General features: G+C 42.9%; 1 protein-coding gene across 1 annotated transcript in view; it reads right to left on the bottom strand.

The window, feature by feature from the left end:
- The window catches only part of NHERF4 (NHERF family PDZ scaffold protein 4), a 205,440-nt gene that overhangs the window by 97,530 nt on the left and 92,637 nt on the right, over positions 1-15,273 (bottom strand). Inside the window, exon 4 of the mRNA XM_073566463.1 lies at positions 11,017-11,228. Within this exon, the coding sequence (XP_073422564.1) occupies positions 11,017-11,228 (212 nt within the window). The remainder of the gene's footprint in view (positions 1-11,016; positions 11,229-15,273) is intronic.

Raw genomic sequence — 15,273 nt, 5'->3', positions numbered from 1 at the left:
GCACCCCCTCCAGCCACTTTCCATCCTCCCCCTCCTATTACAAACCAGCAACCTCCCCAGTACCAGCAACCTCCCCAGTACCAGCAACCTCCCCAGTACCAGCAACCTCCCCAGTACCAGACATCTCCCCACTTCCAGCAACCTGCCCCGTATCAAACTCCTTCCCCGTACCAAACTCCTTCCCCGTACCAAACTCCTTCCCCATACAACTTTCCATCAACATCATCTGCTCCTACAGTCCCTGCCCAACCCTCCACTCCACCGCCCACCACCTCTTCTGCTTCCCACATGTCCACCCATTCTGTAGCTTTTTCCACACCATCACCTCTAACTGTTCCTTCCCCACCACGATCCCAATCCTCTCTCCACACTCCCAGTGTCGAAGTGTCCCGCAGCCCCTCCAGCAGTATTTCCACCCCACACTACACAGATTTATGATGTGTTTTGTAATAAAAATGCCCAGTTTTTTTTCAAACCTTTATTAAAAAAGTTTTTTCAACTTTAAAAACAGTTTACAAACAAAAAAATATTTTAAATAAAAGTTAAATTATCGTTTTACACTGGTTGTCTGTCATTTCTTTCTGCGGCGAAATATGTTTAAAAAAAAGGTTAAATAAAGGGTATTTAAAAGGTAAAAAGGTATTCAAAACCAGGTATATAACTGTGGGTAAATTTTAGCTTTTTGCCACAGTTGTGTTCCTGGTTGTGTTTGAAGCAAAGTATTTCACCTAAAAAGTTGTGTTTATTGTTGGTGATTTCATAACAATGTACACAACTTTTGTTAAAAGGTGAAATACTTTGCATAAAACACAACCAGGTACACACCTGTGGCCTAAAGCTAAAAATAGAGACCATGACAAGATAGCCAACTTTGGTTGGCAAAGGTATATACTGTTGGTACAGAAGGTACACAAGTTTGGTTAGGGCACAAATCTTTCACACTCTGTCATCCTGCCAGTGTACTCTGCCTTGAGGTGACATAAAGTATAGTGCAAAATTGTCCCTCATTACTGAAACCGTCACAGAACTTCTAGTGGTAATGTCATGGTAATCTTGCAAGGTGGTTTCTTCAGAGGTGTCCTCAATGGAAATGGGTTCCTTGCAGATAACAAAATTGTGGAGTACCACGCAAGCTTTGATCACCTCGTCAACAGTTTCTGTCTTGAGGTTGATCGCAGTCAATAGGACCCGCCATTTGGCTGTCAGAATACCAAAGGTACATTCAACCATTCTTCTTGCTCTTGTGAGGCGGTAATTAAAAATGCGTTTTGGTCTTGTCAATCCTCTGCTAGAGTATGGTTTCAAAAGGTGTTCTGACAGCTGGAAGGCTTCATCCCCTACACAGACAAATGGCATAGGTGGACCAGATGTTTGCGGCAGCGGTCTAGGGGGTGGGAACTGGAAGGTGTTTCCATACAGTTTACGCCCAATGGCAGACAGTTTGAAAACTTGAGAGTCATTGGAGCGGCCATAGGCCCCAATATCAACAGCAATAAATTTGTATTCCGCGTCAGCGATGGCCATGAGAACAATTGAAAAATATTTCTTGTAATTGAAATATTCCGATCCCGATCCGGCTGGCTTTACAATGCAGATATGTTTCCCGTCCACAGCGCCCAAGCAGTTGGGAAACTGACATATCTGTTGAAACTTGTCAGCAATTTCAATCCACCTCTCTGTTGTGGGCTCTGGTAAAAACTCTTCAGCTAAGGAGTCCCACAGTGCACGGCATGTGTACTTCACTATTCCTGATATGGTGGAAATCCCGAGTCTGTACTGGAAATGCAGTGACGAAAGGGATTCTCCAGTTGCAAGAAATCTGTGGGGAAATAAAAAACAATCAATTAGTTTAAAATCACAGCATTACATACCAAAACTCAGCTATAACACATGGAGATACAAACTACCACCAACAAGATTGCAGTGAAAGTGTGCTCTGATGCGATCACATCCAATAAATGTGGCTTACCTTAAAGTCACCATCAGACGCTCTGCGGGTGAAACAGAGAAGCGGCAATAGGTGTCTGCTTTTCTTATGAGGTGTGCAATGCGCTCCACCAAGTAATCAAAATTCTCCATTTTCATCCGAACATATCCAAAAAATTTATCCGGGTTTCGTCGAAGGTCCATGCAGAGTGTAGAATAGACCCCACGCGTCATTCTCTTGGCTGTGATGGGGTGGATCCACAAACGTTGTCTACGATGCCTGATGCGCTGCTGTCTCGCTCTCTCCTTCTCCAGAACAATCACCCTCAAACTATTCGCCTCCGCTATAAAATCCGCCAAATTCTTCAAAATATTTCCAATCACAACATCCATCTTCGCCAGTAGCTTGCTCTTCTCTCCAACCTGCACTTTCTCCTCGACAACCTGTCAAAGAAGGGCTGTAGGAACACTCTATATATAGTTTTCCAGTAGCCAATCCCGTTTGGAAGGCCACAAGGGTCAATTTTAAAAACCGGATCCGGCGTAATCCGTCGAAAAACGGATAGAAAAACGGATGAACCGGATGAGACGGATCCGGTTTTGTCTGTCAAGAACAAGACGGATCCGGCAGAAAACCGGATCCGTCACATCCGGTTTTACTAAACATTTGCCGGATCCGGCGTTCCGGCACGACGCCGGATCGCGCCTGACGCCGAAAACCTGATGTGTGAAAGTAGCCTTACAGATAACCTTGGCCTGATCATGAGGATTTTGTTCAAAAAAGTGCCACACTGCACTCTTCCTACTTTGGAAGACATTTTGCGGCCTAGCACGCTGTGATGTTTTGACCCTCTGGACAAGCTGTCCAGCAACTCTTTTGATTTTTGGAACCTGTCTTTGGAGTGCTCCGGGCCTGCCAGATTACAGCTGTTGCGATGTCGATGTCAGCTGTGGATGCTCCTCATTTGAGCTATTGGAAGCAGCACCCTCTTCCCCCAATGGATGCCAATCTGGGTCAACAACTGGGTCATCCATCACCTCCTCTTCAATGTCATGTGCACCTTCCTCTGTGTCACCGTGTATGGTGGTATAGTGTGCGGGAAGGGGCACCTGAGTCTCATCAGGGTCAGAATCTGGCTCTGTACACTGCGAGGACAATGTAGTGCTCTGAGTGAATGTACCAGCAGAATCATCTATCAGCGGCTGTGCATCAGTGCACTCCATGTCAGATTCATCTTGGCCTGGGTAATTCACCATTTCACTTGATAATCCAGGCATGGTATGTGAAAACAGCTCCATGGAGTAATCAGTAGTATGGCCTGCGTCACCCTTCAATCTTGGTTGGGGTGAAGGACACAAGGAAAGGTGTGGTTCATGAACATGAGCCTCCAATGACGACTCAGTGCTTTTACTTTTTACAACTTCAGAAGAGGAGGCGATAGAGCTGGAGGCTGAGTCAGCAATGTACGACAAAACTTTTTCCTGATGCTCTGGCTTTAAAAGCAGTTTGCCAACTCCTAGAAAACTAAGTCTTCGAAGCCTTATGGAGCCAGACGATGATGCAGGCTCAACACCTCCTGCATTCGGTCCTATTTTGCTTTTGCCACTACCATCAGATCCACCACCAACACCATCATTACCAGCTGCCAACCCCCGCCCAATTCCACGGCCTCTTCCACCAGCCTTCCTCATTTTTGGTAGAAATGTAGACAAAATCCAACAAACTATATAGTAATGTAAAACAAGGTACAAGGTGTCTATAGGACAGGGGAGATTTAGATTTTCTGCAGACACTTGTGGACACTGGACACTTGGATTGTGTGAGGCCCACTGAATATCACAGCGCTATGTGACAGGCTCGATGCAGCAGGTGTGAAAAAAGTGACTACAGGATAAGGGAGATTTTGAATTTCTGCAGACACTTGTCGACACTGGACACTTTTGGATTGTGTGAGGCCCACTGAATATCAGAGCGCTATGTCACAGGCTCGATGGCACAGGTGTGAAAAAAGTGACTACAGGATAAGGGAGATTTTGAATTTCTGCAGACACTTGTGGACACTGGACACTTTTGGATTGTGTGAGGCCCACTGAATATCAGAGCGCTATGTCACAGGCTCGATGGCACAGGTGTGAAAAAAGTGACTACAGGATAAGGGAGATTTTGAATTTCTGCAGACACTTGTGGACACTGGACACTTGGATTGTGTGAGGCCCACTGAATATCAGAGCGCTATGTCACAGGCTCGATGCAGCAGGTGTGAAAAAAGTGACTACAGGATAAGGGAGATTTTGAATTTCTGCAGACACTTGGGGACACTGGACACTTTTGGATTGTGTGAGGCCCACTGAATATCAGAGCGCTATGTCACAGGCTCGATGGCACAGGTGTGAAAAAAGTGACTACAGGATAAGGGAGATTTTGAATTTCTGCAGACACTTGTGGACACTGGACACTTTTGGATTGTGTGAGGCCCACTGAATATCAGAGCGCTATGTTACAGGCTTGATGGCACAGGTGTGAAAAAAGTGACTACAGGATAAGGGAGATTTTGAACTTCTGCAGACACTTGTGGACACTGGACACTTGGATTGTGTGAGGCCCACTGAATATCAGAGCGCTATGTCACAGGCTCGATGCAGCAGGTGTGAAAAAAGTGACTACAGGATAAGGGAGATTTTGAATTTCTGCAGACACTTGTGGACACTGGACACTTGGATTGTGTGAGGCCCACTGAATATCAGAGCGCTATGTCACAGGCTCGATGCAGCAGGTGTGAAAAAAGTGACTACAGGATAAGGGAGATTTTGAATTTCTGCAGACACTTGTCGACACTGGACACTTTTGGATTGTGTGAGGCCCACTGAATATCAGAGAGCTAAGTCACAGGCTCGATGGCACAGGTGTGAAAAAAGTGACTACAGGATAAGGGAGATTTTGAATTTCTGCAGACACTTGTGGACACTGGACACTTTTGGATTGTGTGAGGCCCACTGAATATCAGAGCGCTATGTCACAGGCTCGATGGCACAGGTGTGAAAAAAGTGACTACAGGATAAGGGAGATTTTGAATTTCTGCAGACACTTGTGGACACTGGACACTTTTGGATTGTGTGAGGCCCACTGAATATCAGAGCGCTATGTCACAGGCTCGATGGCACAGGTGTGAAAAAAGTGACTACAGGATAAGGGAGATTTTGAATTTCTGCAGACACTTGTGGACACTGGACACTTTTGGATTGTGTGAGGCCCACTGAATATCAGAGCGCTATGTCACAGGCTCGATGGCACAGGTGTGAAAAAAGTGACTACAGGATAAGGGAGATTTTGAATTTCTGCAGACACTTGTTGACACTGGACACTTTTGGATTGTGTGAGGCCCACTGAATATCAGAGCGCTATGTCACAGGCTCAATGGCACAGGTGTGAAAAAAGTGAATTGTAGAATTGGGCAGAATAGGAATCTCCCTAGAGTGTAGGTCTGTAAGAACGGAACAAGTCCTCCACTTATCCTTCCACAGTGACACACAGATAGCTTCACTGTGGCTGTGATAACAGCCGTTACACGGTACTGTGTGAGGAGCGTACACCGCTGTATGGTGTGAATTAATGCACGCTCAGTACCTCAGCAGGACAAAAAAAAAAAATTGGGATTGCTTTTAAAAAAGCAGTGTGCAGAGCAGTGGGGAAACAGCAATGCAGCTGTCAGGAAGCCTTAGAAGGCAGCCTAACAACCAACACCGCTGATCCACCACAATATAGCCTCCCCTTGCACTGCACACACAGTGACTGGTGTGTTGCACAGGCAAAATCGCTAGCAGCAGAAGCAGTTTTTTTTTCTTCTTCCCTGCCTAACGCTCTCCCTACAGAATCAGCAACCTCTCCCTATGCTAAGATCGGCAGAAGTAAGATGGCGGTCGGCGTGCACGCCCTTTTATAACCCCTGTGACGCCCACCAAAGCAAGCCAATCACTTGCATGCCCTTCTGAAAGATGGTGGTGACCCCTGCCTATGTCATCACGTTGCCCACAGTGTCCGTGGATCCTGATTGGCTGAAAAAGAGCGCTAAACAAACTTTTGAAACGCGACTTTGGAGCGTAAGTCGCCGACCTCGTGGCCGACCTCATCCTAGGGTCGGGTTTCGTTTCATGAAACCCGACTTTGCCAAAAGTCGGCGACTTTTGAAATTGTTCGACCGTTTCGCTCAACTCTACTCATCACCTCTCGTTGCAGCCCATTCCACTCATTGATCACTCTAACTGTCAAAACGTTTTTTCTAATATCTAATCTGTGTCTCCTCCCATTCAGTTTCATCCCATTGCTTCTAGTCTTTCCTTGTGCAAATGAAAATAAAGATGATCCTTCTGCAATATGACAGCCCTTGAGATATTTGTAGACAGCTATTAAGTCTCCTCTCAGTCTTCTCTTTTGCAGGCTAATCATTCCCATAAGACAGGGTTTGCAGACCGGTCACCATTCTGGTCGCTCTTTTCTGAACTTGCTCCAGTTTGTTGATGTCTTTTTTAAAATGTGGCGCCCAAAACTGGACACAGTATTCCAGATGAGGTCTGACCAAAGAGGAGTAGAGGGCAATAATGACTTCACGTGATCTAGACTGTATGCTTCTGTTAATACATCCTAGAATTGCATTTGCCTTTTTGCTGCTGCATCACACTGTTGACTCATATTCAGTCTGTGATCTATTAGTATACCCAAGTCTTTTTCACATGTGCTATCACTTAGCCCTATTCCTAACATTCTGTATATGCTTTATTCATTTTTATTGCCCAGATGTAGTACTTCGCATTTTTCCCTGTTAAAAACCATTCTGTTAGTTGCTGCCCACTGCTCCAGTTTATTTATATCTTTTTGAATCTTCTCTCTCTCTTCTCTAGTATTAGCTATCCCTCCTAGGTTTGTGTCATCATCAAATTTAATCAGTTTACCCTCAATTCCTTCATCTAAATCGTTGATAAAGATGTTGAACAATACAGGGCCCAGGACAGAACCCTGTAGTACCCCACTTGAGACATTCTTCCAACTGGATGTGCAGCCATTTACGACCACTCTTTGGGTCCGATCACTAAGCCAGTTATGAATCCACCTAACAGTTGCCTTGTCCATTCCATACTTAGTCATTTTTTCATTAAGGATTGTGTGAGATACTACTTTGTCAAATGCTTTGCTGAAGTCAAGATATACTATATCTACAGCATTTGCCTGATCCACCCAATCAGTGATTCTGTCATAGAAGGAAATTAAGTTAGTCTGACATGACTTATTAGTTACAAACCCATGCTGACTCTATTTAATCACTTCATTCTTATCCAGGTACTGACATACATGTTGTTTAATAGTTTGCTCAAAGATCTTTCCTGGTATAGAAGTCAGACTCACCGGCCTATAGTTGCCTGAGTCCACCTTCTTCCCCTTTTTGAAGATAGAAACAACATTTGCTCTTCTCCAGTCTTCGGGGACTTCTCCTGTTCTCCACGAATTTTCAAAGATTATGGAGAGCGGTTCAAAAATTTCTTCTGCTATCTCCTTCAATATTCTGGGGTGTAATTCATCTGGACCTGGAGACTTGAATTCATTTAGGTTAGCTAAGTGTTTCCTCACTAACTTTCTGTTTATAGTTATCCTGGATTCTTCTATTCCCTTAATAGGACAGTGAAGAATAGTTGATGTTACATTTCCTTTCTGAGAGAAAACAGATGCAAAATAGGAATTTAAAAGTTCGGCCTTCTCAACATCCTGTCTTACCATTTCATCATTTTTCATCCTGTAAAAATCCTATAGCATCTTTGACTTTTCTTTTACTTTTGACATATCCCCAAAATCCTTTATTATTGCTTTTGACATCTCAATTCATTGCAAGCCTCAATTCATTGTCAGCTTTAGTAATCTGATTCGTGACCTGCAGGTTCTGCAGACAGCATTATATTCTTCTTTAGATATGCCTCCCTCTTTCCATTTTATAAACATGTCTTTCTTGCTTTTTAGCATGTGCTTAAGTTCTGTGTTCATCCATCCTGGTTTCCTTAAATGCTTCCTATTCTTCCCTCTTTTTGGAATTGTTAACAATTGTGCTTTGAGAATTTCATTTTTCAAGATTTCCCATCCTTCCTGGACATTTTTGTCTTTAAGGATATCCAGCCATTGGATCCCTCCAATTCACTTTCTGAGTCCCTTAAAATCTCAAAAAGAGAAAAAAAAGCCAGCTCACCTGAAGGCATGTGTAGTGGATAGCCCGGACCACGTGCAGTCTTCACGCAGTAACCAAGGAAAAAGAAAAAAGGTCCAGCTTTGCAAATTCAAGTCTTTCTTTTTGAGAAAGAACAAGCTATTGTTCGAAACGCGTAATCTACTACTTGTTACTCATGTGAACACACCATTTTTTGCTCTGTTTTGGACTTGTTTTTAACAATAAATTGGACTTGAATTTGCAAAGCTGGACCTTTTTTCTTTTCCCTTAAAATCTGCCTTTCTAAAATCTAACCTTGACGTCTGAGTCTTCACAGATCTTCCTCCCCTAGTTATCCAAAATTCTAAAATAGCATGGTCGCTACCTCCTAGGGTCCCAGCCTCTTTTACCTCCAACCATTTCCTCCCTGTTTATAAGGATTAGATCCAAGGTAGCAGTTCCCCTTGTTTTCTCCCCTACCTTTAGGAAGATAAAGTTGTCAGCAAGAGAGGATAAGAATTTCCTTGACCTGTTAGTTTTGTCTGAGAGAGATTCCCAACAAATGTCTGGATAGTTAAAATCTCCCATGACAACTGTCATTATGCTGCAGATGAGATAGCAAAAACCTGCTGACAGATTCCTTTTATAATCTGTTTCTGCTGTGTCATCTCATCTTGGTGAGTTACTGACATGACTGTCGCCACAATAAGGTACTGCCCTTCATTTAGCTTTGGGGATATTCTGATTGGCATGCAGTAATAACGGGTTGTCCACTATTATGATATACTTAGTACAGGTCAAAAGTATCATATCGGTGGGAGAAGGGACACCCAGTACCCCACCGATCAGCTGTTATCAGATCTGGCTAGATGTAAATAGAGCACAGCCAGAGCTGGATACAGTGGATCGGTGGGGGGTGCTGGCTGATAGACCCCATCTGATATGATATTGAGGAGCCATCTTTGAGAAAGGTCATCAGTTTCATAGTAGTGGACAACCCAGTTACCCGAATCTTATACTCTGTGGCCCATTGACATACAGAGAGACATTATTTTGGATTTCAGTAGCAGCTGTTAAACCTGGAATTATCTTTATCTGTCTGGCAGAATTATCTTTGTTTTTTGGAGACGTTTTATTGTGATGATGTAACAGTGATTGATGTATGACTGTGAATTTGTGTTCCATAATCTAATATGTTCCTTCTTTACAGGCTGTGCAATATTCTGTGGATGCCATTTGTATTTATAGGCGGTGTTCTATTGTGATGATATGAAACTATTTTATAAGTTTATGCTATAGCTTGAATTATGACTATCATGTAGGCCAGCGTATTTATAAGTTATTCTCTATTGCTATAATGTCAGCACAGTGTTCCTGTTCACAGCAGCCTACTGGTGTGATTGTCACGCATGATTTCAGAATAATACTACGGTATGTATACTGTAGACCTAAGGGATGGTGTTACAAGAGCTTAATGATATCAAAATATATTATTATATTATGGAAGAAATTTATCATGAGATGAATGTTTGAAGTCAGTTTTGCTTCTAGCTGAGCTGTTGTTAATTTTGCTTAATTGATTAATATATTGCACAATGTTTGATAATTTGGCACACCTTCAGATATGTGACTTATATCTTGAACTGGTTTTCCACTTATTACGCCATCCTTCTAATGGAGTGAATTTGTGTCATTGTGTTCGACATTTTAAAAAAGTTGCTTGCCATAAAGGTGGCAAAAACTGTGAAAATACAGAGTACCTGCCTCCTTTGACAAGCTCAAAATGAAAATGGCAGACTTGATCCCTAATGATTTAAAAATGGAACAAATACTTTAATAAACGTATCTAAAAAAATAAAAACTCATGAGTCCTCAATGGATGAAACCACATTGTGAGGAAGGAACCTAAGTAGGCTGGAACGTTCGACATTTGTCATTATCTTTTCAGTGATCCTCTACAACTGTGGACTAACAATTTTTATTTTGCCATGGAATAAGGAAGTAAAAACTGCAGAGAGAGTCAATATCGGAGCAGGGTAGGTGAGATGTCAATTGCATATTTTGTTCGTTTAACCCATGTTGAACCATTGTTAAAAGCAAAATTACCCGTCTTTGAATTATAATGCTTTTTAGGTTGTGCCCTGCTGTCACTACACCTCCCTATAAGCATGTGTGGATCTATGTGTCACCGTGTTAATCGTTGTATGCACTGATTTGCCAGCAGTTTGAATTTCCAAACTTTCAGTGGATCGTCTCATTAAAAATGCAACACATATATAAAACATTAAACTACTAGTTCTTGTTAGTGAGCATAACAAATACAAATGTCATACATCATTCAAGATGTGACAGACAAGCTAATCCCAGTAGAACTGAGAGAAGTTGGTTATGAGCTCAGGAGGTCTACAGCTAGAAGCTGCCTGTACTCTGCCCGCCATACTTGTACTTTACAGGATTGTGTGCTATTTGTTTGTTATAACAAGAGGGCTTTTTAATAATGTTGCAAAACCCGAAAATACTAGCAAATAAACAGTGCTTTTTATTCTTATTTCTTATAAGAATCATCACTTAGTTTCTCTTTGGTAATGGCAAAAACGTCTTCTTATGATATTTGAAATTTATCTCTGCATTGTAAAGCACAATTGTGGCTCAGGTGTCTCAAAAGGGATGATAAAATCTGATGTTATTCCACTTTCTCATAAATATACTAGAAATTACTGATGAAAAAAACTAAATAAATCCTGCAGAACAATAAAACTAATACAGATATGTGTATGGCATTTCTACAGCAAAGTAAGGTTTCATTTGTGAAAAAAATGATATACCTTCATCCATTAATGCTGGATACAGATAAATTACAGTATATGCATTGAACTCTGAACTGAAAATAGAGTAATGATCTCACCCTAATGTGCACTTGTTCATGCACATATTCCCCATTGATCTGCAGCACTTGGTCTCCATCTTTAAGTCCTGCAAGATGAGCAGGTCCTCCAGGTACAACTTGACGAATAACATGGCCATCTCGTTCTATCTCCATACGCAAATGAAATCCAAAAGTGCCAGTGACATCTTTTCTCAGCACACATACTCGAGCGGTTGGCTCAGGATTGGTGCCTTGAAAGAAAGAATAATTTAAATTTAAGGATTTGAGGTTGAAGGGAATTTGCCAGTAGAATCAACAGCCATGTATTATATATACACATATACAGGTGTGTTATGATTGAGTCACCGTAGGAGGCAAAGACAGAAATGCTATCTAAGTCCAGAAAACCAGAGAGGTTGGCAGCTATCGGATTGCAGACCCCTGAACCTATCAACACAACTAGCAGTAGCCGTGGGGGGTTCCTACGATGCCCTAGACCCCTCGATCACAGCCGGAGAATTAAATAGCCTAAAGACAGAAAGGGAAATCTAAACTTCCCCAGAGCAGACCCCAAAGCAAAAGGCAGCCCCCCACATATAACGACGGTGAAGCAAGAAGAAAGAACACAACACAGACAGAAAGATAGACTGAGCAAAGACGGGGCCCAAGCTAACTAGATAGGAAAGGACAGGAAGGCTGCTGTCTGCAATCCGTGAAAAACCCTATGAAAATAAGAGCCAACAGACTGACAGTGAAAAAGGCCCTGAAGACGCTAGGCTTCAAAAAGACTATGTCAGTACTCAGGAATATTCTGAAGACAGAGCAACCGGCAAAAGGAGATTCAGCTCACCCCAGCAGGGAATGGCAGAATCCAGAAAAGCAAGGCAAACAAAAACAAAACACAAATGCTAAAAGGCAAAGCAGAAAACTTAGCTTTATAGGAGCAGGAATCAGACTGGTCTCCTAGAAGTCCACAGAGAAATCACCCGCAGGGTAGAAGGGCGTCGGCAGCCTTAGGCTGTGTGCACACGCTGCGGATTCCGCTGCGTTTCCGCAGCGGTTTTGGCCGCTGCGGACACGCAGCAGTTTTAGCTGCGGTGTACAGTACCATTCATTTGAATGGGAAAACAAAAAACGCTGTGCCGACGCTGCGGAAAAAAACGCGCGGATTTGCTGCGGTTTTGAATCCGCAGAAAGAATTGCATGTCAATTCTTTCTGCGGAAAACGCTGCGGGTTCCTATCTCCACCATTGTGGAGATAGTGAATCCGCAGGACCAAACCGCAGGCAAAACCGCAGATAATCCGCAGGTCTTTGGACCTGCGGATTATCTGCGGTTTTTGCAAAATCCGTGCGGATTAATCCGCAGCGGAATCCGCAGCGTGTGAACGTAGCCTTATATCCAGTCCGTGACTCCACTCAGCCACTCATCATCATTAGGCTCAGGTGCCTGATAATCAGGCTCATTACCTTCTTTTACCAGAATAGGGAGTTCACCAGACCTCAGTGACGAAAGGGAAAATGAACTCACAACACAGGTGCTTTTCACAAAATTAGAATATCATCAAAAAGTTAATTTATTTTGGCTCTTCAATGCAAAAAGTGAAGCTCATACATTATATAGAGTCATTACAAACAGAGTGATCTATTTTAAGTGTTTATTTCTGTTAATGTTGATGATCATGGTTTACAGCCAATTAAAACCCAAAAGTCATTATCTCCGTAAATGAACATAATTAACATAAAACACCTGCAAAGGCTTCCTAAGCATTTAAAAAGGTCTCTTAGTCTGTTTCAGTGGGCTCCACAAGACTGCTGATTTGTCAGATGTCCAGAAGGCAGTCATTGACACACTCCACAAGGAGGGTGTCATGATCTGAGTTTGATCTGACAGAATTAATTTATATAGTGAACTTTTTTTTCCTTGGCTGTGTGCCAAAGGGAGTTTTTGCCCCCGGTGGCCATTAGGGTCATTACACATGGTGTCGTTTGGTCTAAGTTACCCCAGTGGTGGTTAGTGGTATTACACTTTAAAGTGCACATGATTAATAAAGCAGGTGTGTTTGCTCTGGCTCTGCTATAAAAGAGTGTCAGGTGTTGCAATTAGTGTTGGTGATAGTTGTTCTTTTGCAACCAACCTTGGTGAAGGAAGGAGCTGGAGAGAGTTCTTTACACTGTTGTGGAAGGAGTCACAGAAGGGATTTCCTTGCTGCTCTGTCAGAGCTTGGTGGCAGCTATTCAGGTGGAAGGCTCCATTCGGTTGCTGGACTCTGTGCTGGAGCATTAGCACACAGAGAGCTAAGTGTTTCTTTATCCCTGTTTGTGACTTTCCTTATGTGTGTTCTAGTACAGTGGTGGGATTAGTTTCCGCACCGACCAATTCCCTAGTGAGGGAATAGGTGCAGGGAGAGTCAGGGTTTCTAGGTTCCCGATCGGCGCCCGGTGCGGAACCGGCATAGGGACTGTTGAGGAGTGCAGGGTCACTGGCTCAGGGGAGTGCAGGAGGTCTCCACGTCCCCATTCCCTAGTGCAGGGCCCACCACTCTAATTGTTCCCTGGTGTTAACCCTTATTATTTAAATTCGCCAGCTGGAGGCAGGGTATCCAGTTTTACGTGTACTTCTTAAATTCACCAGCTGGAGGCGGTGCATCCGGCTGCATGTCCCATTGTTTTTTAAATTCGCCTGGCTGGAGGCGGTGTATCCAGGGTCATGTGTGCCTTAAATTCGCCCTGCTGGAGGCGCTGTGTCCAGTCACATGTTGATCGATACAGAGGGTAAGCCACAAAAAGGTGATTGCTAAAGAAGCTGGCTGTTCATAGAGTGCTGTATCCAAGCATATTAATGGAAAGTTGAGTGGAAGGAAAAACTGTGGTAGAAAAAGATGCACAAGCAACCGGGATAACCGCAGCCTTGAAAGGATTGTTAAGAAAAGACCATTCAAAAATTTGGGGGAGATTCACAAGGAGTGGACTGCTGCTGGAGTCATTGCTTCAAGAGCCACCACACACAGACGTATCCAGGACATGGGCTACAAGTGTCTCATTCCTTGTGTCAAGCTACTCATGACCAATAGAAGCATCTTACCTGGGCCAAGGTGAAAAAGAACTGGACTGTTGCTCAGTGGTTCAAGGTGTTGTTTTCAAATGAAAGTATATTTTGCAATTCATTTGGAAATCAAGGTCCCAAAGCCTGGGAAGAGTGGAGAGGCCACAATCTAAGCTGCTTGAGGTCTAGTGTGAAGTCTCCACAATCAGTGATGGTTTGAGGAGTCTTGTCATCTGCTGGTGTAGGTGCACTGTGTTGTATCAAGACCAAAGTCAGAGCAGCCATCTGCCAAGAAATTGTAGAGCACTTCATGCTTCCCTCTGGTGACAAGCTTTTTGGAGATGGAAATTTCTTTCTCAAGCCAGACTTGGCACCTGCCCACACTGCCAAAATAACCAATACCTAATTTAAAAACACCTGTATCACTGTGCTGGATTGGTCAGCAAACTCACCTGACCTTAACCCGATAGAGAATCTATGGGGTATTGTCAAGAGGAAGATGAGAGACACCAGACCAAACAATGCAGATGAGCTGAAGGCTGCTATCAAAGCAACCTGGGCTTCCATAACACCTCAGCAGTGCCACAGGCTGGTCTCCTCCATGCCACGCTGCATTGATGCAGTAATTGATGCAAAAGGAGCCCCGACCAAGTATTGAGTGCATTTACTGAACATACATTTCAGTAGGCCAACATTTCGGATTTTAAAATCATTTTTCAAGCTGGTGTTATAAAGTATTCTAATTTACTGAGATAATTATTTTTTTGTTTTCATTGGCTGTAAGCCATAATCATCAACATTAACAGAAATAAACACGTGAAATAGATCACTCTGTTTGTAATGACTCTATATGATATATCAATTTCACTTTTTGTGTTAAAGAACTGAAATAAATTAACTTTTTCACGATATTCTAATTTTATAAGAAGCACCTCTATATAGTGCCATATTTGGCACTCATGCTGCTCTAGGCACTTTAAGTAGTCACCCCTCTATTGATAAGTCAGACTAACGGTATATGCACACAACTTCTATTTCAAACGGATCAGCTCTTTAAGGCTAGTTTCACACTTGCTTTTTTTTGCAGCGCGTTTTCCCGCAAAAAAACGCATTGAAAAAACGCATACAAAAGCATACAACTGCTGCATTTTTTTCAAGCATTTTTATGAGCATGCATGAAAAAAACGCAGCGTTTTTATGCGTTTGTATGCGTTTTTAGTGCGTTTTTACCACGTTTGCGTTTTTTTCCAA

This window comes from Dendrobates tinctorius, unplaced genomic scaffold (assembly GCF_039654945.1).
Source record: "Dendrobates tinctorius isolate UK_male_01 unplaced genomic scaffold, ASM3965494v1 ptg000018l, whole genome shotgun sequence".
Taxonomy (NCBI): domain Eukaryota; kingdom Metazoa; phylum Chordata; class Amphibia; order Anura; family Dendrobatidae; genus Dendrobates; species Dendrobates tinctorius.
Note: the sequence above shows the minus strand (reverse complement) of the source record. Positions and strands in the feature narration are given on the sequence as shown.